Here is a 26,091-nt window from a genome sequence, read left to right as displayed (position 1 = left end):
AATAATCGTATTATGTTTGTCAAAGAAAGACATTTGAGAGCAGTAACACTTTTGCATTAAATTGAAATATGTGGACGGAAATACTATGATATTCATTATGCATGGATGATTTTACTTACCATAAATGCTGTGATTACAGCATATACTGTAACTGGAAGCAGGCGATAATGTACATTCCTTATTTACTTTATACAACAAGTTGTTGCTTAACTTTAATAACAATTTGGAACACATGAGTAAAGATGTAAAGGGAAATGTAGCTCGCTTTGACCACATGGTGGAGTTAATAATGGAGTCTTTTAAGTAAGTATATCAGAATCATTCTGGAAAACTATAAATTAGCAAATACATTTACTTACTAATACTTAAAAATAGATATAGAATGTTTTCGCATTAAATATTGTAAAAAAATAAAAAAGATAAGTATTTTAAATATGAAGGAGCAAATGAGAATCTAATACAAATATTCATTATTTTGAATAAATACAATTTTGTAAAATATTTTAAGATATTATCATTTGCTCCTCTTGGGGGGTATGTATTTTCAAGTCTTATATATATATATATATATATATATATATATATATATACATATACATATATATATATATATATATATATATGTGTATATATATATATATATATATATATGTGTATATATATATATATATATATATATATATATATATATATATATATATTAATAATACGTTCATGAATGAGTATAGCCGTTCGGCCACCGTGTTCAATGGAGAAGTCTGATCTACAAAATGTGCATGCAGCATACCCCTTCCCCTTCGAGCTGTCCTGGATGAACTGAAATTATTTTTTCCAATCATTTTGGAACTTGCAAGCGTACTTCTTCTTACTCGTCGACGCCATGTCTCTTCTTCGTTCTTCTGCTTCGTCGCTGTTATGGTTTTGGACATTACTTGCCGTAGTTTTGAAGCAATGCATGATGGGAATCCGGATGTTGTGTGTCAGTGCATTAACGTGCCGGCTGGAATAAACACACGCTGAGAAATAGCTCCGTGCCTGCCTACTTTATGGGTTATAGATAAACCTATGGATAACAGAGACATATATAATAGTCTCATTTTCAGGTGAGAGAGGACGCTAAAGGCAGTGCCTTTAAGGCACGCCCTCAATATTGTTGTCCGCGTGGAAATCGGGAGAAATTCGGGAGAATGGTTGCCCTGGGAGATTTTCGGGAGGGTCACTGAAATTCGGGAGTCTCCTGGGAAAATCGGGAGGGTTGGCAAGTATGCACTAGATGGAGAGCGCGTACCACTAGTGCACAGCGTAGCAGTTGTTCATTCCTGACATGGCATCCCTGGTTGCCCCATTGCCTTCCAGAGGCAGCACTCTAGCGTGACCAGAAGCCCCGAGGCTGAGGAGGCCATAGAGGCCCTGGAGGACGACAATCGTGCCCTCAAGTCCCAGCTCGAGGAGGTCAAGCGCAGTGCCTCCCGCCTGGGCAAGGAGAAGGACGAGATGAGCCGGCGGCTGGAGGAGAGGGACCTGGAGAGGGAGGCGCTGCGGAGGGGCAAGAGTGACCTGGAGGAGCAGAAGAGGCTCCTCGACCGAGCTCTGGAGAAGATCACCAAAGAGGTTTGTCTGCACGCACGCGCTCATACTGACAGTGAGGTCATTGACATTATTTTGTGCAGATGGAGACGATGATGGGGGACTCCCGCCAATCGGTGGTGGTGTTGCAGACGCAACTGGATGAGTACAGGGAGCGCTCCAGGAAGGATTTGTTGGAGGCGCAACGCAACAACAAGGACAAGCTGGCTGAGCTGCAGAGGGCCCAGAGCAACTGCAAGACCCAACAGGAAGAGGTCAGCACATTAGTCCATTTTGTGCAGTGCTTCTTGCCTAGTCCGTATAGATGGGAATGGAGCGCAGACCTCCGCCTAGCCCAGGGGTCGGCAACCCGCGGCTCCGGAGCCGCATGCGGCTCTTTGATCACTCTGATGCGGCTCAGCAGCTTACATGCTGTACCCCCCAATGTACCCGTGAAATTTCCGGATTTAATTGCCTCTCGCAGTAAACTTCCGGGATTATTATTCACCGATTTTCACCCTTACAGCTATAACAAGGGCGTGCCATGATTGTATAACATTTGGCGCCCTCTACATTCTGTATTAACAGCGTACCAGCCCAACACTTGTTATACGCTATACATCTTTGACTTGTACACGTATGTGACAGCAAGGCATACTTGCTCAACAGCCACACAGGTTACACTGATGGTGACCATATAACACAACTTTAACACTCTTACTAATAATGCGCCACACTTTGAACCAAAACCAAACAAGAATGACAAACACCTTTCGGGAGAACATCTGCACCTTAACACAACATAAACACAACAGAACAAACACCCAGAATCCCTAGCAGCCCTGACTCTTCCGGGCTATATTATACACCCCTGCTACCACCAAACCCCGCCCCCACCCCAACCCTGCTCCCTCACACATCAACCCCCCCCCCACCCCCCCTCTCTGTGCGTCGGTTGAGGTGGGCGGGGTTTGGTAGCGGTGGTGTATAATGTATCCCGGAAGAGTTAGGGCTGCATGGGATTCTGGGTATTTGTAATGTTGTGTTTATGTTGTGTTACGGTGCAGATGTTCTCCCGAAATGTGTTTGTCATTCTTGTTTGGTGTGGGTTCACAGTGTGGCGCATTATTAGTAAGAGTGTTAAAGTTTTTTTTATACCGTCACCGTCAGTGTAGCCTGTGTGGTTGTTGAGCAAGTATGCCTTGCTGTCACCTACGTGAGCAATAGTGATGGGATCGGCAGTTCTTTTGACTGTACTGAATCACTAGAATCAGTTCCTTAAATTAATTCGTTCAAAAGATTCGTTCACCGATTCACCCCCCCCCCCCAAAAAAAAAAAAGGAGGAAGGGGGCGTGCGTAGTACAGTACAGTGCTAGTGATGGGATCGGCAGTTCTTTTGACTGTACTGAATCACTAGAATCAGTTCCTTAAATGTATTCTTTCAAAAAATTCGTTCACCGAATCCCCCCCCCCCCCAAAAAAGGAGGGGGGGGGGGGGGGCGTGCGTAGTACAGTACAGTCCAGACATTCGCGGGAGAAGCAGCAAAAAGGGTGAACGCGAGTCCCTACACAGCTCTGTGCATGCAGTACACCAGGCAGTGAGTGACACAGTCAGCACAGTTCAGTACGTGAACGTGAATCACTTCTGCAGCAGCAGTTCTGTGTGCAGGTCGGCGAATCACCGAATCACTTGTGCAGTAGCAGTTCTGTGCGCAGGTCGGCGAATCACCGAATCACTTGTGCAGTAGCAGTTCTGTGCGCAGGTCGGCGAATCACCGAATCACTTGTACAGTACCAGTTCTGTGCGCAGGTCGGCGAATCACCGAATCACTTGTACAGTACCAGTTCTGTGCGCAGGTCGGCGAATCACCGAATCACTTGTACAGTACCAGTTCTGTGTGCAGGTCGGCGAATCACCGAATCACTTGTGCAGTAGCAGTTCTGTGCGCAGGTCGGCGAATCACCGAATCACTTGTACAGTACCAGTTCTGTGCGCAGGTCGGCGAATCACCGAATCACTTCTGCAGCAGCAGTTCTGTGCGCAGGTCGGCGAATCACCCAATCACTTGTGCAGTAGCAGCTACAGTTCTGTGGGCCAGAGGGCGACAGACGTGAATCGCTCTCTGCCCTGACAGACTCCCCTTGACGTTCGCAAATTAACAGACATTGCAGCTGTAGAGATTCCGTTACTTTTAAAAACACTGTGTGCGTTTCCGGCCTGTCCAATAAACAAAATGTGACTAAATGTCTTGGTTGTTAAATATGTTTTATTGCACTGAAATGAAAATAAGAAATAAATAAAAGTGGGAAATAAAAAAAATAGTAATAGCCTACTAAAATGCTTGCAATCAACAGTTAAATAAATAGGCCTTGTTTGTTTAGTGCAAAAACAAATATTAAATTAAGAAACGCTTAACAAATGCCAACATAAAAACTAAATGTTCTGTAGCAAAGAAAATGTAAACTTAAATATGCAAACAAAAAGAAAATAAATACCTTCAAAATAAAACAAATAAATTAAGAGCCAGAAATGCCAACATAAAAACTAAATGTTCTGTAGCCTACGTTTAAAAATATAACAAAGAAAATATTAACTTAAATGTGCAAACAAAAAGAAAATAAATAGGCTACCTTAAATAAAACAAAACAAATATTAAACCAGGTGCCAGAAAAGCCAACATTAAAACTAAAATTTCTGTAGCTTACATTTAAAAATATAAAAATGGAAATATCAACTTAAATATGCAATAAAAAAAAGAAAATAAATAGCTTAAATAATATAAAAATCAAGATAAATAATAGCCCATGTATATGTACATACATTAGTTATTATTTTTATTTTAAATCTTCTCAAACAGCCTGCCCTACACTTTACCCCCCGCCCCTCCCCCTCGCGTCGCTGCTGCTCAGCCTTGCCCTGCACTGACTTTCTTTCTGTCTCCTCTACTCTCATAACTTTATGTGTTGAGATAATGTGTGTGTTTGTTTTCATGTGGCTTGAGTCAACATTAGCCGTTAGCTTGGAGAATGAATGGAGAGCGGATGCCAATGGCATGAAACATATCCCCGCAACGGGAGGAGAATCACCCGCGGCATTGGGGCAAGCAGAGCAGAGAGCGAGAGCGTTGTCGTTCACTGAGTGATTCATGTCGTTAATCCGCGGTGAAAGAATCGTTCGCTCAGTCCCTCCCCCCGCCCCCATGATGAGTAGCTGGCTGCGTCGTTCGCCGACGTCACAGAATGCGCCAGTTCCACTCATACCGGCATGGTCGCGGCGGAGCTCAACTGAACTGAGAAAGGAACGAATCAGTTCATGAAGTGATTCGGTTCAGTACGTTCACTCAAAAGATTCGTTCGTTCGAACGAATCGTTCGCGAACGACACAACATTAGTGAGCAAGCGGAAGCCTCAAACAACGTGTGGCTGATCAGGCACGCTGATTGTAGTGGGTGTTATATGCTGTATCATCATGGCACGCATGACGCTGACAAGCGCCATTCATTTTGAACCCGTGTGACGCACCAGCTTTCAAATTCCATATAAAGGTGTGGGCAGCGTGTCTGAGATCCCTGGTTTATACATAGCACAAAGCAAAAAAAAAATACTTTGTATGCAGTGTTATTTCATTTAAAAATTACAAAAAAAATTTGCGGCTCCCATTGTTTTCTATAATTTGTGAAACTGGTCAAAATGGCTCTTTGACTGGTAAAGGTTGCCGACCCCTGGCCTAGCCCAAACTGCAGTTTTGTATTTGTTTGGGCGTCTGTTTGTCAGCAAGCAGTCTTCCTCCTGTTTCAGGAAGGAAGACTAAAGATCAGACCTGGGCAAATTTAGGCCCGGGGTCTGCATGCGGCCCGTTAAGCTTTTCAATCTGGCCCGCCGGACATTCCCAAATATATTTTTTTGATCTTTAAGTTGGAAACTGTAGCTGCCATTATGATGTGTAGTGATGTTTTCAAATGACCGTAAGTCTTGAACTATACAAAGTAGAGATGTGGCCGATATTATCGGCCGATAAATGCGTTAAAATGTAATATTGGAAATTATCGGTATCGTTTTTTTTATTATCGGTATCGGGTTTTTTTTTGTTTTTGTTTTTTTTATTAAATCAACATAAAAAAACACAAGATACACTTACAGTTAGTGCAGTTGATTGTAATCAGACAGTAGTGATGATAACATCCACGTTTTCAAATGGAGGAGAAGAAAAGTTCCTCCTTTCTGTCTAATACCACATGAAAGTGGTGGGTTTTTGGCATCTTATTTGTACAGCTTCCATATTCGTTTTTATACACTTTACAAGAAATATATTGGCGTCAAACTCCTTAGCTTGCTAGCTTGTTTGCGCTGGCTTTCGGAGACTCTTGTTTTGAAAGCGCAGGCGCGATGGAGCGGCACTTTTATTGTGAAGACAGGAACTGTGCAGTCAATCTTTAGGCTTTTGACAGGATGTACGGTTGAAATAAAAAAGTATCTTTTTTCCTTCACACTTTTGATTGATTGATTGGAACTTTTATTATTAGATTGCACAGTACAGTACATATTCCGTACAATTGACCACTAAATGGTAACACCCCGATAAGTTTTTCAATTTGTTTAAGTCAGGTCATGTGACCACCTGGCTCTGTTTGATTGGTCCAACGTCACCAGTGACTGCATCTGATTGGTGGAACGAAGTGAAACGTCACCAGTAAGGCAGGCACTTTGAAGGTCTGTCTGACAGACCAAAACAAACAAAGCGTGCATTAACAGATCGATAAAAATTAGTAGCGAGTAGCGAGCTGAATGTAGATAAAAGTAGCGGAGTAAAAGTAGCGTTCCTTCTCTATAAATATACTTAAGTAAAAGTAAAAGTATGTTGCATTAAAACTACTCTTAGAAGTACAATTTATCCCAAAAGTTACTCAAGTAGATGTAACGGAGTAAATGTAGCGCGTTACTACCCACCTCTGGGTATCGGTACTTAAAGAGTTGGACAATATCGGAATATCGGATATCGGCAAAAAGCCATTATATTAAACAAAGTATTTCAATGGTTGAAATCTGCGCTTTTGCAAGATATACTAGTTACTATGGTAATCTACGTCACAGCAGCTCAGATGGGGGAACCAAGCAGTGTGAGTGGGGAGCGTTTCCACAGAGTGTTTCCAGAGCGAGCCTGAAAATGCGGGTGTCAGGGACAGACGCAAAAGGAGATTTTTACAAGAAAGTTCTAAAGCTTAGTGATGTATCAGATTGTCGGTGGGGTTTTTTTTACCCTTCACATTCATATTTCGCTGTGTTTGTTGCATTTTTGTTGCGCTTCGCCTGATTGTACAATATGTCAATCGAGAGGGGGTGTGACGTTCATATGTTGTCAATATTCAGTTTTATCCCACATTCTTTATTTTCATGTACATTGTGGGTGTCTCATTCAGTAAAAAAAAAAAGTTTAAATTCCATTCCGTTTTTTAAGACGGTCTGTCATAACGTTTTTAGCATTCAATCAGACATTATTGTGAGGTTTTGTATTAGTGTTCTTAAAAATAGATATACCGGCCCCCGGACACATTTTTTCTCTAAATTTGGCCCCCGAGTCAAAATAATTGCCCAGGCCTGCCAAAGATGGTACTAAACGCCATTGCGCCATTTTGGTTCTGTGGTCGGATTGTAACATTACTGCTGTTTAGGTACCTTTATCCATATCAGCACAGCATTTTATTTGTTTTTCTTAGGTTGACAAAGTAACATTGTAAAATCCTCTGTAAATTATAGATATTAAATTAATGTTCTCTTATTTAAGCCTTATAACCCCCAGATTATATACACTCAGGGCCTGATTTACTTGGATCCAAATACCACACGCTAAACAGCATTTGCAAACTATAAAATTGTGTGTACTATTAGTGGGCGTGTTGCATGTGATCTACCAAGACTGCGTCCGCTGTTGTCGAGTGACAAGTGGTGCAGCCCGCTCTATGTAGATTTGGATTTTGCGTGTGCTAAGTGGCTGTCACCATGGAGACACTCATTACCCTCCATATTATAATTTTTCTACCTGTGGCATTTTGAAACATACAAGGTTTCAAAATATATTTGAAACCTTGCATGTTTCATTTGAAATATGTATCACTTTTTCTGGGCATTTTAGAAGAAGCCCTGCAATCTAGTCTACAAAAGCTTTGGAGGATGCTGGCACTAACTACGAGCATGCGCTGGAATGATATAAAAAAATGCATATTGCAAAAAAAAAAATGTTTTCCTATAAAAGGTATGTCAAAAATATATCTCCTATATGAAAAAATGAACACCAATAAAAAAAAATGCCAGCAGACTATAGAGCGCACCAGTGTATAAGCCACAAAATTGTAGAAGAAAAAATATTTTCCCATATATTAGCTCCACCGGACTATAAACCGCAGATATATACAGTACGTTGTGAAATGAGTTTTTTACACAGAAAGATTTTGTAAATATTTATTTACATACCTTAATTGTTTCGAAACGGTGCCTGTAACACGGCAGTAAAACGGCTGATCGAACAAAACAGAAGTCATCGTCATGGACCGACTAACTGCGAAAGCTAGCTCTCCAATCAGCTAAACAGACTCATTAACTCCACAGTGACATTTTGGTGAATTTACTGAGGAATTTGTGAAACTGAAACAATACAAAAAGAAAGCCATTGTAAGTTAAAAATACTAAAACAGACACTAGTAAACTTGTTAGCATATTAGCTCATGCTAACGGTGCTATCTTGATTACATTACGATAGCACGCACAAATATGCATAAAAACACACCTACAGACATCACACATGGGTTGTTTTAGGAAGTATGAATTGTTTTAGTTAAATTGTACATCTTAAACATTGCTTGGAGTGATGAATGAACAATGCATACGAATAGAAACGCTATGGATGACTAGAAGATGGAACGGCACTCGTACTTCTGGTTTAAAGCACTAAAGAGAAGAAAATGCTGTAGACGTTCACCCCACAGCACCTGCAGTGAGCAAACTCGTCCAAAAGATGGTGCCGTAGCTGAAATAAATGGGTCGTACTTGTACTTGTATAGCGCTTTTCTACCTTTTTAAGGAACTCAAAGCGCTTTGACACTATTTTCCACATTCACCCATTCACACACACACATTCACACATTCACACACTGATGGCGGGAGCTGCCATGCACGGCGCTAACCAGTCCCATCAGGAGCAAGGGTGAAGTGTCTTGCTCAAGGACACAACGGACGTGACTAGGATGGTAGAAGGTGGGGATTGAACCAGTAACCCTCAGATTGCTGGCACGGCCACTCTCCCAACTTCGCCACGCCGTCCCCCTAACTACACACCTTTTCAATGTCTCTGCTTGTATTTTGATTAAAACTATCTGAATTGTGGCCGCTAGCAAAGAAAAATCCATAAATTAGCCGCACCATTCTATAAGCCGTAGTGTTCAAAGCGAAGGATAAAAGTAGCGACTTTTAGTCCAGAATTTACGGTAGCTCCTTAAGTCATCCAGCAGCTACACAATTATAAAAGGATATTGCTGAACGGACAATATGTCTACAGTTTTTTTTATTTATGACAGTCCAAATATGTTTGCTTGTAGATTTCAAACGTGCTAAATATAGATGCAAACCAGCGAGCAGTTTCAGTCTTGATGAATCACATTTTGAGCTCTAAATTATTATCTTTACATCTCCTCCCCGCAGTATTGGGGACATTCTAATAATCAGTATATATTTTGCACATACAAAAAGGCAGACGAGCTAAATGGATTGCGCTCTGTATTTTGCCCATTTTAAGACACACAATCCTCTGCGCGCAAGCTGAGTAGATCAGTTTTGCATGCCCTTAGTTTCTTAGCCCTTTTAGACTTAGACACACTTTATTGATCCACAAGGGAAATTGTTCCACACAGTAGCTCAGTTACAAAGAATGGAAAGGGTAAGGATGGAAAGGATAATGCAGGTATAAAGTAGACTAAAATTGTACCATAGTAGCAATATAAAATATAACATGTATGTAATATTTACATATTATATATACAGTATATAATATATACTGATATATTTATATTATATTATATTATATTTTTTATTAATATATAATTAATATACAATATATAACAATCCCAATTCCCATGTACATTATTACAGTATATGTAACAGCTTTTATACAACAGTGGAGCATTTCAGAGCAAAATAATCAAAATAACAAAATGGTGTGCATTTATATTTAGGTGTCACGTCTAAAGAAGGAGCTCCTGACGTGCAGCGAGGAACGAGACAGCGCCCAGCTGGAGAGAGACCTCCTCAACAACCGCCTCAAACACTTGGAGGGCGAGCTGGAGTCAGAGAAGGGCAGCCAGACGGATCGCACCCGCGAGATGAGGGGGCTGGAGGTGAGGGGCAAAGGTGCTGAAGTCTAAAAATGGCTCAGAGTGTAACTTAGTACAGTGTTATTCACTGTATTTTGTGTGTGTGTGTGTGTGTGTGTGTGTGTGTGTGTCTGTGTGGGTGCATAGGATAAAATAAAGACCCTGGAGATAGAGTTGGATGAGGAGAAGAGCAGCGTGGAGCTTTTGAATGATCGCATCACCCGCAGCAGAGATCAGGTGCAACACTTTTTTTCAGTCAACACAGTCACTGGACACTTCAATAGACACACACGAACACTAAAGAGATACAATACAAAAGTTCAATCCAAAAATATAATCAAACATTCATCCATCCATTTTCTACCGCTTGTCCCTTTTGGGGTCGCGGGGGGTGCTGGAGCCTATCTCAGCTGCATTCGAATAATCAAACATAATAAAGTTAATTAGCTAAAGTACAGTATTTGTACTGCGGGCAGTGTTGTTTTTAGTAGGGGCGCTTTGATGATCCATGAATGAGATCGGCCTATATTTGTATTAATTGTGAATTTTTCAGTGTATTTATGATGAGTGCTATTAACTATATCAGTGGTTCTCAAGCTTTTTTCTCCAAGTACCACCTCAGAAAACACTCGGATCTCCCAAGTACCACCATAATGACCAACATTAAAATACAGTAGCCTAGTAGGTCTAAGTATTCATTAAAAACAAAGCATAGGTTTTATTCACCAACTATATTCCTATTTTTTGCCTGAGTAACATTACACACCGTTTCAATCAGTCAATCAATGTTTATTTATATAGCCCTAAATCACAAGTGTCTCAAAGGGCTGCACAAGCCACAACAGTAACACTGTGTTTAAATATTTAATTAAGTGATTCTTTGGCGTACCACTAGATAGACAGTGTTGGGTTAGTTACTGAAAACCAGTAACTAGTTACAGTTACTAGTTACTTTATTTCAAAAGTAACTCAGTTACTAACTCAGTTACTTACACCAAAAAGTAATGTGTTACTGTGAAAAGTAACTATTTAGTTACTTCTTTTTTTTTTTTTTTAAAGGCTTCCATTAATGCCCTTTTAGCCTTCATTTCAGTACTGTCAATGTGTTGATCAACTTGACATGCATTTGCATCACTCAACTCTGCTAAGCAATGTGCTCTACATACAACACACAAAGACAAAGATATTGTTTCAAAGGGCCAATTTGTTTCAGGCCAGAACAAATTGACAAAACTATTTTAAATAGCTGCAACATAACATGCATAAGTAACAAACAGCATAATAACAACATAGCTGTAAACCTGGCTTCACCTAAGGAAGGCACATGTGACATACACAAAGCCTAACCAGGCAGATTTGAATTGTTGTTTTGGGCAGTAGACGGGATCTTTAATCGAAGACACAACTTACATTTAACTAAAATGTTCTTTTCTTTGTGCTCGACAAAAGAAAAGAAGTTAGAATATCTCATACTTGAAAACTTTGAATTGTTTTTTTGGGCAGTAGACGGGATCTTTGATCCAATACACAACTAACATTTAACTAAAATGTTCTTTTCTTTGTGCTCGACAAAAGAAAAGAAGTTAGAATATCTCATACTTGCCAACCCTCCCGAATTTCAGTGCCTCTCCGGGGGACAACCATTCTCCCGATTTTCAGCCGGACTTAAGGCACGCCCCCTCCAGGTCCGTGCGGACCTGAGTGAGGACAGCCTGTTGTCACGTCCGCTTGGCCAAGCAAAAAGTAACCACTGAACACTTAGTTCTGTGGTTACTTTTTGGTTGGCCAACGGTTTACGTTGTATTGCGCACCCCTCTCCCCCTCCCCTCCCCTTCCCACACCCAGACAGCGCGCCTCTTGTGACACAAGAACATTCAGAAGGCCGACACTGCAGCGCTGCAATTAAACACACTCAGATCTTCTGTTTCTAGCCGATACTACATACAAAATAACGTAAAATAACGCAGTAACGCATCATGTAGTAACGGTAACTGAGGTACTGAATATAAAAAAATAACGCGTTAGATTACTAGTTACCGCCGAAACTAACGGCGATACAGTAACGCGCTACTTTGTAACGCGTTAGTCCCAACACTGTAGATAGAGTATACGTACCACAATTTGATATTCACTGCACTGCATGATCTGCAAAAGGAGCCATAAAATCGCCTTATTTTGGAGTTACTAATTTGCCAAACATTAATATTTGGACTAATTTCTTGATTTCGACTAATTAAAAAAAACAACTGTTATTCCGTTGGCTTTGACTTTTAATAAACTGAGCTGAAAGATTCGCTGCTGATGTAATGTTCACACTTGTGTATTTTGTCATATTAATTCATTATAAGAGTAAGATTTCAAAATAGGTTAGAAGTGCCAAAAGGTCCTTTGGCGGCTGACATATTTGTAACATAGTGATCCAATAACTTATAGTTACAGGGGCACCTAGCAATACCAATTCTGATTCCAATACGTTTTAATTTGAAATATTCTGTAATTTTGCTGTTAGGCTTTTGATCACAATTATAATCAGAAAAAAAACACAGGACAGCGGTGTGACAATATCAACCAAATATTTAAGTTATTTCATTATTACATACAAAGTAAATAATACATTATTACTGAACAAACGCACAAAGCACTATCTACTACTTATTTAAAACATTTTTACTTATTACTTGAATTTGTAATCAATATATTGATAAAATATTGATCTAATCACTCTAGTATTGATCTTATACGGATACTACTTTTGGTATCGACACTACCATATATGGCGCCGACACACCATCAAACACAGGTGCTCAATTGTTGTTATTTTATATTCTCTCTCAACTTGTATTAATCTACTTGTTCATTTCATGTTCATAGCTTGTTAGTTTCAGCTGTAACACAGTTCTATCTAGACTTTTTAAAGCCGCTTAAGCACTTATTTGTTGTGTTGTTTCAAGCTAGTTTAGCTTAGCGGCTAATTCAGCCATTAGCATGCTCTCTTGTTCCCCATGTTTGCATTTACTCGATGTGTGACATGTTTAGCCTTGTGCTACTGTGATAACTTGTTAGAAATATACTTTATTTGCGCAGTGGAGGTGATAAATATTAACTAAGGGGAGCAGCTGCGCACTGTGAATGGATATACACTGTTAGCGCTAAATCACCATTTTAGACCATTTTGTCGATCTCATACTTTTTCTACTGAACTCGTCCGATACTAATCGGTGGCCAATTGATTGTAGTGTGTATTATTTTGATGATTTTATTTCATGAGAGGGGTCATGATGTGCCCATTGATGCACATATTAACTGGTGTGTTGGATCCCGTTAGGAGTGATGTGCGGATCGATACTGAAATATCGATCCAGCTGATAGCAAATATTTGAGCTCTAATATCGATTTTTACAATATTGATATTTTAGATACTTCAGTTATTCGAGATGAAGTATATCATTATCAGGAACACAGAGTAAAGTCACTAAATCATTGAAATCTTGTCTAAATGAAACGCGATTGGTGGGAACTATTTTTTCTTCCGCCTAGGTAAGTGCGTAATCAGTCATTCAGTCTGTCATTTGTTTTTTTAATTAAAATGACGGGCAATTTAAATGGGTTACGCTGTATTATAAAACAGCAAGTGTATGTATTACTTTATTGTAAGCTATTTGGAGACACTACATGCAGAGTCAAATATAAATAAGATAACACATTCATTGCAGTACAACACCATCATTTGTTTATTCCTGTGATTTTTTATTGTTTTAAGATGATTCTCCAAAAGCAGCAACTCTTAAAGTACACAACTTTTTCAATGTTACCATACACGTTAGGTATATTTGCACAAAGTATTTGGATCGGTTCGGAATTTTTATCGTTTTAAGTACAGATGTCCGATAATATCGGACTGCCGATATTATCGGCCGATAAATGCTTTAAAATGTAATATCGGAAATTATCGGTGTCTGTTTCAAAAAGTAAAATGTATGACTTTTTAAAATGCCGCTGTGTACAGGGACGTAGGGAGAAGTACAGAGCGCCAATAAATCTTAAAGGCACTGCCTTTGCGTGCCGGCCTAGTCACATAATACTACGGCTTTTCACACACACAAGTGAATGCAACGCATACTTGGTCAACAGCCATACAGGTCACACTGAGGGTGGCCGTATAAACAACTCTAACACTGTTACAAATATGCGCCACACTGTGAACCCACACCAAACAAGAATGACAAACACATTTCGGGAGAACATACGCATCGTGACACAACATAAACACAACAGAACAAATACCCAGAACCCCTTGCAGCACTAACTCTTCCGGGACGCTACAATATACACCCCCCGCTACGCCCTCTCCCCCCTCACCTCAGCCCCGCCCCACCCCCAACCCCGCCCACCTCAACGTCCTCATGCTCTCTCAGGGAGAGCATGTCCCAAATTCCAAGCTGCTGTTTTGAGGCATGTTTAAAAAAATAATGCACTTTGTGACTTCAATAATAAATATGGCATAACTTGAGTTGATTTATTTTGGAAAACCTTGTTACATTGTTTAATGCATCCAGCGAGGCATCACAACAAAATTAGGCATAATAATGTGTTAATTCCATTACTGTATATATTGTATCGGTTGATATTGGAATCGGTAATTAAGAGTTGGACAATATCGGAATATCGGATATCGGCAAAAAAGCCATTATCGGACATCTCTAGTTTTAAGATGATTCTCCAAAAGCAGCAACTCTTAAGGTACACTACTTTTTAAATGTTACCATACACATTAGGTATATTTGCACAAAATATTTGGATCGGTTCGGAATCGCCGATACCAGCCTGAATTTTACCGGGTATCGGATCTGAATGAAAATCAGTGTTGCAAAGCTATAAAAACAAGCCCAACAAGTGAAAAATAAAGATACCTTTATTATTGCACAATGCATATGCTACAGTAAGATAATAAACACAGTTAATGTAATACAATTTGAAAAACATGAAAAAATTGAATACCTTGAGATTTTTAAACCCTGATTGATGTATGATTTTTACCTAAGTGGATATTTTTAGCTTAACAATTCATTCACTCATTGTTTTTAGGACCGTGAAACACATGTTTCGTTAACTTAATCCACGATAAATGTGCAGAGATATGTCATATTTTTAATTTTAGTTGCATTTATTTTATACATATATACATTTTATTCTTATATTTTTGATATTGTTACTAACTTAAACTGTTTTGTAAGAACACGTGGTCATACTTGGCGAGCAGTAAGCAGGAAATCAAGCCCAAAGTTGCTTTTAATAAGCAGACTTGGCAACACTGATCCCAATAGATGATGCAGGTGTTTTCCTAATGCAGTGAGCACATTACTGTTGGCTCACACAGTATGTTCTCTTTCAGGTGGACCAGCTTCGCTCCGAGCTGATGCAAGAGCGTTCTGCCCGACATGACCTGGAGATGGACAAAAGTGCGATTGACAGACAGGTGCACGCTCATAAATCCAAACGACACACACAGGTTATCGTTTTTTTCGGGGAGGGAGTTGCCTAACATTGCTATGTACCTGGAATTGCAGGTGAAGGAGCTTAGGTCCCGCATGGCTGACATGGAGGGACAAACTCGGCCCACGGCCGGCATTGCCCTCTTGGAAAGCAAAATTCAGGAGTTGGAGGAGAGGCTGCGCAGTGAAGAAAGGTAGAAGAAAAGATTTATTAAAATGTGCTGATGACAGCGCCGTTGCAGTATTATACAGTATTCTAGGCCCATACAGCGCAGCGGATTATAAAGCGCACTGCCGATGAGCAAGTCTATTTTCATACAAAAGACGCACCGGATTACCGGTATATGGCGCATTAAAGGGGTCGTATAATGATCTACATAACATGTACTTGTAGTTTTTGATCAAAATTTTGCAAAGAATACATTTTACAAACCTCCTTCAAGCCGTTTTCTGACCGTCTCTTCAGGATGCGCCTTTTTGTCAGCGGTCTCATTTACGTGGCTCCACTTCGACAGCGTCTTCTCCCCGTCATCTTTGTTCTACCGGTAGTCTAGCGCTTTCATAGCGAGTGTACTGACAGACATAAGTTAGAACTGTACGCTACTTTGTATTGTATTAGAAATGGCAACAGCAGAGATTGAATGCCCCACAACAAGAGGATAGAGAAAAAGAAAGAGCTTATTGACAACGCATGTAACTTTTCGTGACTTATGCAGATCCCAAATACACATCAGCAGGTACCAATAGGTAGAAAAAGTTGGTTTTGCATAATAGGTCGAAACAAAATACCAGATAATGTCTCTTAATAGGTGCCGTTTTGGGGTCCTTGTACACACACATAATAATATCCGTATGCTGAAGCACAGTACATCTGACTACGTTAGCCGTAATGCTCCGCATTCCATCAAGCGGTGGGGCTTCGAAACTTTCCAAAATCGTACTAAAACATTTTGACAGATTTTTGAGCGTCGTGTGTAATGTTCCATATTCTCAATGAAACATCAAAGTTTCGCTGTTGCTTGTTTACGGGTACTTGCTAGCGTCATTTATTGAACAGGTGTGAGTCAATCTGCAGTGCACTCATATCTCTTATGTGTGACTGATCACTGCTCACACTTATCATTTCACCATGTGCCACATATAGTAAAATTGCTTCGAGGTCAGTAAGCACAGTGTTTCCCCCAGAAAATGTGTTAGTTAAGGTGGTGTCTCTCCACGGAGAAGGGGGTGGGTGGGTGTAAGGAACAGAGTAACTCGTCCTGTCGCCATCACGTCTCCAGCTCATCGCTGCCACCACAGCCTGGGGGGGGGGGGCAATAGACTACAGACTGTGGTGAAGTAGGCCGGCTTCGTCGCGTGAGGAAGCCTACAATTTTTGGTTGTTTTCCGCTCCATATGCTGAATGCCGATATACTATATATATCTCGATATTTTTTCCGTAAAGTAAAAACAATACACAAAACACTCCTAGTTACCTGAGATACTATGTCATTATTATGACTTAGTAAGTCAATATTTTGACTTAGTAATTTACTATGTCAAAAATATGACAAAATAATACTTACTAAGTCAAAATAATGACTTAAGTCAAATTAATGACTTACTGTAAGTAAGCATTTGCAACAAGCGTTTGCAACAAGCGTTTGCAACAAGCGGTTGAAAAAAAGAGTTAAAAATGGGGCCACATGCTGACATATGCTAAACTCATACTTAATTTGTTACAGCATTCGGGAAGCCTGTAGTTGATTTTTATTATGTAAATGTTATATTTTTATCAACATGTGATAGCAGGGACCCTGCCATTCAAAACTAGGCTGCTACATTACTAATGATTAATGTAACTATACTGTAGCTGAAAAAATAGTACAATAGCAATAGGAGAGACTATTCATCCCTGAACACCATGGAGTTCATGTAGGCTTTATGATGCAGTTACATTATTATATCAACTATCAGAGACAGCTTCAGGAAACTCTTCATTTAACATAATGTTGTTTTTTGCTGCTTCAACACAGTTCAATCAACACAGAAAAAGGTAAAGTGAAATAACTTAGTTGTTAACTGTAGGTCAATAATGCTTGTCTTTCTCTCAGACAGACACACACACACGCATGCACACATACACACCGCACAGTGAGCTAACGTTACGCTAAAAGCTAATTAGCTTTCACCTCAAGGACTGTGAGCGTGCTGAGCTGCCGCTTATGTTTCTAGAACGTCAACGGGCTCATAGTGATGTTACTAGTAGTTGAGTTGTAGGGGACTGGGAGGTGTTTATTATAATTTGGGGAGAGTCCGCGGCCTTATGCCTACCTGCTAAACACCTATCTGCTCACCCCACCGCAGAAGCACTGACACCATGCGCTCTGAATACGCACTGCTGATTGGCTGTTACCGCTCTGCGTGTAACCAATCAGATGGTTCTGTGGGTGAGACAATGCTGGGTGCTGCAGAGACGTACTGACTGAGGCAGAACGAAGCGTAGCAGCTTGTTAAGACGTTAGTTTAGGCGGTGACTGTTGTTAAGGCGGCCGCCTTAACAACAAAGCGCTGCGGGAAACCCTGAAGCACAACCAGAAAAAATGCGTACATTAGACGCACCGGGTTGTAAGGCGCACTGTCGATTTTTGAGAAAATGAAAGGATTTCAAGTGCGCCTTATAGTCCAAAAAATTAAATAATATGACATTTGTGCACGTAGAGAGAAGAGCGGCATCCAGGCCTCTCACAGACGAACCGAGAGGAAACTGAAGGAGTTGAACGCCACGCTGGACCAGGAGAGGAGCCAGCATGTCGAACAGAAGGATCAGGTATGCAAAACATCTTTAGTGTTTATACCCAAGACTTACATTCAACATATTAGGGCCGCTGTGAAAAGTTGGAACAGAACAAGCAGGTATACATTGGATTTTCATATTACGACTTTAACTTATAAAATTACAAAGCTTTCTGTTGCAATATAGTTCTTGTTTTTACTCACCACTTTTGTGTTGTAAAATTGTAACTTTTTCCTCAAACAGTGCAGCTTTTTTTCTGCTTTTTTTTAAAGTTAAAGTTAGTTAAAGTACCAATGAAACCCCGTTTTTCTTGTAAAATGGCAACATGTCAAAGTAACGTAAAATATTTTAATACGAATGCAATTTTGTCAGAATTATATAGACACAATCATATGAAATGTTTTAATGGTACTTTGAATGCACGTCATTTTTTTGCTCAAAACTTTGTAAAAATTTTATACGTGATTAATGTGATATTTTATGTGATCAATCACATGAATTTGACAGGCTTTTTTGTTTGTTTGTTTTTTCTTGTGCAAATTGCCTTTTTTGTTTCAAAACTGACTTTCTCTCGTAAAAATAGCGATATATTGCTCATATAATACTGCAAATTGACTGCAAAATTCTAGAGCTTTTAAAATGGCAAGGTATTTCGGTAAAATTTAGAATTTTCCGTGCAAAATTACTATTATTACTATTTACTCGGGGTGTGACTAGATTAAAACATGACCATATTTCTCATTTAGAGAATAGAGGTCTCACAGGCAGAATGCAGTCATCCATCCATCCATCCATTTTCTACCGCTTATTCCCTTCGGGGTCGCGGGGGGCGCTGGAGCCTATCTCAGCTACAATCGGGCGGAAGGCGGGGTACACCCTGGACAAGTCGCCACCTCACCGTAGGGCCAACACAGATAGACAAGACAACATTCACACACTAGGGCCAATTTAGTGTTGCCAATCAACCTATCCCCAGGTGCATGTCTTTGGAGGTGGGAGGAAGCCGGAGTACCCGGAGGGAACCCACGCAGTCACGGGTAGGACATGCAAACTCCAGTCAGTTTTATTTATTTAATTTTTGTAATAATCAGAAACATAGCCATCTGACCTTTGCGCATCCAACAAACCGAAAGCTAACCTCTGCATTTTTTACGCGATTTTTGCAACTCGACTGCTCATCTGAGTTTAATCACCGCGTTAATCACCATGTCAATCGTGGACACCAAGCATGACACACTGGATTGCTTCACCGAGCAGCAAGCGGTCACTACAGCAGTCCTCATCAACCCAGAGATTAGACAATCAGCCAAATCACTGTTACACTTGACAACTGCCATATCAAATGCAGAACATCCATCCATCCATTTTCTACCGCTTATTCCCTTTGGGGTCGCGGGGGGCGCTGGAGCCTATCTCAGCTACAATCGGGCGGAAGGCGGGGGCCACCTCATCGCAGCAAATGCAGAACAAAAAATACTTATTTAATTTGATCTAATTTTACTTTTACTTTTTTTAATTTATTTTATTTTATTAAGGCTGTCAAATTTAGTGCATTAACTCATGCGATTAATCACAAAAATCGATCTCATTAATCATGTTTTTACGCAGATTAATCTCACAGTTTTGGTTTGAGTGCACATGCTTATTTATTTTAATCCAAAATAAACCAAGGCAGGATTTATGATAGAACTGTTAACAAGTTTTGGGCAAATAAATGACGTATATTCAAGTAAAATATTAAAATAATGTTCCTGTATTACATTCTGACAATGAAATTGCATTTGTGTCCAAATATTGGTCTCTTTAGCAAGTTAATTTAAATAATGCATGCAAGTAATTTACTGTGATTATTCACGATGAATCCAAATTCAAAAGAGTGATTAATCTGATTTTAAAAATGTAACATTTGACAACACCCTTTTTTAAATTTTCTCTTGCAAAATCATGACTTTTCCCTATTAAAACTGCTATATATTTTTTGTATTATTTTCCAAAATAATGATTTATCTTGTGGTACTGGCATTTTTTACTGCATAATGGATATTCTGAATAATCACTTGTGATATTTAAAAGTTTGTAGTAGTACAGACGTCCCACGTTTATCGCTGTTAATTGGTTGCAGACATGACTGCAATAAAAGAATTTCCGCAAAGTAGGAATCACTAATTATAAATCAAATATTTTCATAGCTAGAGCATTTAAGAAAACGTTTACGACCTTTTCAATACACTTTGCAACATTATGAGAACCCTCTAGACATGAAATAACACCCTTTAGTCACCTTTACACTCTTTTAATGCAATGCAGCAGTGGATTCTCAAACTGTGGTACTTGTACCACGAGTGGGCTCCATCTAGTGGTATGCCAAAGAATCACTTTATTAAAGTACATTGTCTTATTTTCCTATATTCAAACAGTGTTACTGTTCAAACTGTGTTACAGTGACCCCAAATATTAAACGTACTTGTTAAATAAAACCTATGCTTTTTCTTTAATGAACATTTAGGCCTACTATGCTACTGTATTTTAATGATGGTCTTTTTTCTGAGGTGCTACTTCGTGTAAAATGTTTGAGAACCACTGCAATGGCCACAAGACTGAACAACGCGCTCCAGTTTGTTTTGTCTCATCTAGTAGCCAATACTACTCTTGTATTGATAGGTTTTAGCTTATGTAACCATTTTAGGTCTTGAACATTTTTAATTTAGGACAAAAAAAATGTAGAATGTGCTTTAAAAAAATACATTAATTAAAGGTCCCCAAATAAATTGGCGTTGTGGTGAATCTGCAATATTGAAAGTGTGATGTACAAACAGTTTTTGATAAGATAGAAAATCTTATATGGATTTAGTAAACCCAGTGTGACATTGATCATATACTCCAGGGGTGCTCACACTTTTTCTGCAGGCGAGCTACTTTTCAATTGATCAAGTCGTGGGGCTCTACCTCAATCATATATATAATTTATGAAATATGTTTTTGTTAACAAGTTAAAGGTGTTTAATGATAACACAAGCATGTTTAACACATATAGTTAATATTGTTAATAAGTTAAATGTGTTTAAAGATAATGCAAGCATGTTTAACACATATAGTTAATATTGTTAACAAGTTAAAGATGTTTAATGACAATGCAAGCATGTTTAACACATATAGTTAATATTGTTAATAAATTAAAGGTGTTTAATGATAATACAAGAATGTTTAACACATATAGTTAATATTGTTAACAAGTTAAAGGTGTTTAATGATAATACAAGCATGTTTAACACTTATAGTTAATTTTGTTAACAAGTTAAAGGTGTTTAAAGATAATACAAGCATGTTTAACACATATAGTTAATATTGTTAACAAGTTAAAGGTGTTTAAAGATAATACAAGCATGTTTAACATATAGTTAATATTGTTAACAACTTAAAGGTGGTTAAAGATAATACAAGCATGTTTAACACATATAGTTAATATTGTTAACAAGTTAAAGGTGTTTAAAGATAATACAAGCATGATTAACACATATAGTTAATATTGTTAACAAGTTAAAGGTGTTTAATGATAATACAAGCATGTTTAACACATATAGTTAATATTGTTAATAAGTTAAAAGTGTTTAAAGATAATACAAGCATGTTTAACACATATAGATTCCTTTCTTTCATGAAGACAAGAATATAAGTTGGTGTATTACCTGATTCTGATGACTTGCATTGATTGGAATCAGACAGTGGTGCTGATAACGTCCGCATTTTCGAATGGAGGAGAAAAAAAGTCCTCCTTTCTGTCCAATACCACATGAAAGTGGTTGGTTTTTGGCATCTTATTTATCCAGCTTCCGTACTCCTTTGTATACACTTTACAAGAAATACATTGTCGGCAAACTCCGTAGCTTGCTAGCTTGTGCACGCCAGCTTTCTGAGACTGTTATTTTGTTAGCGCAGGCAGGATGAAGAAGCGCTTTTATTGTGCAACTGTGCAGTCGGTCTTAGGAGTTTTGACGACAGGTACGGCGCCAGAGTCTGTTGAAATAAAGTGTTTCTCTCCTTCCTGTCGGTAATTTTAATGAGCTGGCAGCAGCCAGCGTCATCTCAGAAGACCCTCGGGTGCCGTGAATGTCAATCAAGTGACGAAAGTGACGTCATAGTGAAGATTTATGATCGCTCATTTTTAGGACTATTTTTTTAATGCCTGGCTTGTGATCGACTGACACACCCTCCACGATCGACCGGTAGCTCGCGATCGACGTAATGAGCACCCCTGATATACTCTATACCAGGGGTGTCCAAACTTTTTGACTTGGGGGCCGCATTGGGCTGGGTGTGTGTGTGTGTACATATTATATTAATATGATGGATATATAATTGGATACTAAGAGTATGTGAAAGTTTGACTCCTACCTTGTTAACTTCCGTGACGACCTCCTTATATATCAAGCAGCTAAAATGCGCCAACAATTGATAAGTGTGAAGAGTGTTTTACATTTTACCCATCATGCACTCTAATGGATTTAAATGGGTGTCATTTAGAAAAAAATGTTATGATGTTTGGACATTTTTCATATCCTCCACAATGTTCAGTGTGCTGGTTGTGTTATGTGTGACCATGTGTGTTGACCTTTATGTTAGTTGCAAATTTTTTCTTAGCCCCATGACTAGGGAAGAAGGTTGTTTGGATTGTTTCATATAAGTAAATGCTGTGCTATTTTTTCGAAAATACTTTCATGGGTCATTGATATGATTTACTCACATTGTCCTCAAGATGGTAGCAGATATGGAGCATTCAGAAACCGTCTGGTATTTAAAATTAATTTGAAAGCACTCCTTGGTACGATGCTTTGTTGAACTTGTGATGTCTCACGGGCCAAATTAAAGAGGCTGGAGGGCTGGGTGCACCCCTGTACTATACGGATAAAAGTATTAGGAGACACCTTCAGCCAGATGACTTGAGTCCCTTAGCAAGACACACTTCCAACTTGGTGGATGGAAGCCAAGCGCTTTGATGAATTTGGTGTAGAAGAACCTCCAATATGCTCATCCTAAATTCCTAAAAAGACTAATATAATCTACAAATAGCCAACCTCTGGCCTATGACTCCTTCTCAACATTTCATACCTGTAAACATTTTACCCCCTGCCCTCCTGTATGTGACCCACAACAGCTGACCCTGCGGGTGAAGGCCCTGAAGCGGCAGGTGGACGAGAGCGAGGGCGAGGTGGAGCGTCTGGAGGGAGTGCGCAGAAAGGTCCTCAGGGAGCTGGAGGAGCAGCAGGAGCTTCAGGAGGCCATGCAGGCCAAAGTCTCAGCGCTGGAGTCCGAATTAAAGTAAAACCGCACCCCGTGCGGACACTTTATTAGGCACACCCGTATCAAATTAAAACTGATCTGCGTCATACATAATGATGTGTGAACTCGGTATGATCCACATTCTTCTACTAATAACAATAATACAATAGTAGGTCACTTATTATGGATTCTTAGACTGTGGCACAAGTATCACTAGTGGTACAGTAGTACTCATCATTTAAAAAATAAATAAAAATATATTACAGACATTTACATGTGAAAATATTGTACAAATACTAATTTGGCGAAAGCACAAGCCCCCTATTGGAAGTCAGTGGAGGTAGCAAAAGCGTTGGCACTAAATTGTTTAGATGTTGGTACTTGAGGTGTAAAAAGTTTGTAAACTATTCACAAATGAGGAAAACATTTTAATTATAGATAAATAATATGTATGGATACATTAGTAGGTTTGTTTTCTGGGTATATTTCAGTGAATGATCCATAAATCTAAATGACTAAATTCAGGCATATGAAGGATTGAAGACGTTTTATTCACACAAATCACGATTCACTTTCAATCCGATTCTTTGTGTGACAAGTCAATTCTCAATTCAAACGGATTCTCGCCATACAATATTTGGAATGTGAATTATTATAACCTTTTCAGAAGAGGTTATGGGTAATGAAAGCGTAGAAATGGCTTTAAAAAAAGTTTTTAAGAATCAATTCTTGAATATACTCGGAATTGTAATAACAAAAAATCCCAATTGCACGCAATTTTTTCCCCCGCACTTCAGTGTATAATACTAGTGCTGTCATATGATTCATTTTTAATCAGATTAATCACACTTTTGAATTTGGATTAATAATGATTAATCACAGTTGCTACAAAAATGTCGCTTAACTTACCTTACCTTACCTTACCTTTGCTTGTATTTCTTTGTGGTGTGCAGCCCTTTGTTCTTCAACTGTGGTTGTTTTTAAAGGGCTTAATAAATAAAGTTCGTATGGTATGGTACCTTTGTTGACCACATTGCTGCTGGGTAAACTCCACCAGCGTTGTTTGTTGTCCATCTACTATAGCATAGATGCTATTTTAAAGGAACCTATGATGATTCTAATCTATATTTAAAACACTTCCTTGTGATCTGGATCATATGTATTAGATATGCCTAGGTGTAACTTTTGCTCCACAGTGATGATATGCTTAATGCAATACTTCTTTGTGATAATTTACGTATGTTAACTCTTTAAATTTAACAGCACTACTGCATATAATACATGCTAAAAAATATTACTTTATTAATATATTATTTAGTTTTAAATATTTATTTTGTAAATTAATTAATTAAAAAAAGAAAAAATTGTTTGTATCCTTTGATAGTATTATGTGCATATGTTCTCTATTTATGTGTTATTGGGTTTTTATTCATCAATGTTTTTTCCCCCTGAAGGCGGAAGGCGCAGCAATCCCACCGCAGCACTCTGGCCACGTTGAGCTCTGAGGACGAGGATGCTTTCTACGACGTCTTGAACGATGGCCACCACCAAGGCTCTAACTGCTAATGCAGGAAGATCTTATGGAATATACTGTATTCTAAGGAAAAACTTGGGGTGTTGCGTAAAACCAAAAGAGATATCGTTTTTGTGGGTTTGAGTTAGTGCATGTTTTTTTTTTTGTATCTAAAGTGATGTGATATTGTGTATTTTTCGTGTACACTGTATTAGCTGTGACAATCATACACGTTGGCACTGTGACACTAATTGTAGTCTATTTTTTAATCTACTGTTTTGTTGTGTAGTTGTTCACTGAAATGCCTTAAAAAGTTATCTCTGTTCGGATTAATGACGTCCCTGCGTGTTTATATGCTTTATTTAAATACTAGTGTTGCACACGCTTGCATTTTTTGTATATTACATTTCTCTCTTATTAATTAAATGTGTAATTAGCAGCGGTTCTCCTTTTTAGAAAGTATTTTACGACCATTTTGACACTAGTGCACAATAAAAGAGACCTATATGTGATTTATTGTTTTGTGTACTTGAGATTTGCATTCAGGTTTACAGGTTACGTCCCCTGCTGGTCGAACTAAGGTCCCATTCCAAAAGGCGTGTCCGCCACCTGCATACTTCCAAGCAGCCTTTCCAGTGAATAAAGCAAGTGATTGTTATGTCTATTGTAATACTAACCAATCTTTTTCTCAGCTAACACTTTGTCTTCTCTGCCAGCGAATCAGCTCCTTGTCCGCCCTTTTGTGATACCAAGCTGTGTAGTCTGCAGGAGAAGTAAGTTTAAGCATGTTTTAGTTTCTCTATTTAGTACTTTTCTTTATTTAGTCATTTTTGTAGCTTAGTAGCTGAACATCAAATGAGAGCGGGTATAAAATAAGTATTGGATTTTGTACAAATTTAGACCCAAAAGTGTCACGTTTTTTTTTTTTATCACACTGTTGTGCCAAAGTGTCACCGTTAGATTTGTTGAAATGCTATTATCATATACGACAAAAATGCAGACCCTTCAACAAGGCCGAATGAATAATAAATGTTTAAACATGAATTTAATATTTTCTAACTATCAGTTTTAATTGAGTCCAAATGAACTTTAATGTATTTTTCTTA

At 38.9% G+C, this 26,091-nt stretch overlaps 1 protein-coding gene across 3 annotated transcripts in view; it reads left to right on the top strand.

The window, feature by feature from the left end:
• The window catches only part of cgnb (cingulin b), a 101,042-nt gene extending 75,618 nt beyond the window's left edge, over positions 1–25,424 (top strand). For all 3 annotated transcript variants that reach the window (XM_061930739.1, XM_061930737.1, XM_061930738.1), the window contains 9 exons: positions 1,357–1,611; positions 1,671–1,841; positions 9,790–9,951; positions 10,075–10,164; positions 15,320–15,403; positions 15,495–15,613; positions 18,120–18,228; positions 23,348–23,511; positions 24,927–25,424. In XM_061930739.1, coding sequence (XP_061786723.1) covers positions 1,357–1,611; positions 1,671–1,841; positions 9,790–9,951; positions 10,075–10,164; positions 15,320–15,403; positions 15,495–15,613; positions 18,120–18,228; positions 23,348–23,511; positions 24,927–25,038 — 1,266 coding nt within the window. In that variant the 3' untranslated portion in view covers positions 25,039–25,424. The remainder of the gene's footprint in view (positions 1–1,356; positions 1,612–1,670; positions 1,842–9,789; positions 9,952–10,074; positions 10,165–15,319; positions 15,404–15,494; positions 15,614–18,119; positions 18,229–23,347; positions 23,512–24,926) is intronic.
• The last annotated feature ends 667 nt before the right edge of the window (positions 25,425–26,091 follow it).

Source organism: Nerophis lumbriciformis, linkage group LG37 (genome assembly GCF_033978685.3).
Source record: "Nerophis lumbriciformis linkage group LG37, RoL_Nlum_v2.1, whole genome shotgun sequence".
Classification (NCBI taxonomy): Eukaryota; Metazoa; Chordata; class Actinopteri; order Syngnathiformes; family Syngnathidae; genus Nerophis; species Nerophis lumbriciformis.
Note: the sequence above shows the minus strand (reverse complement) of the source record. Positions and strands in the feature narration are given on the sequence as shown.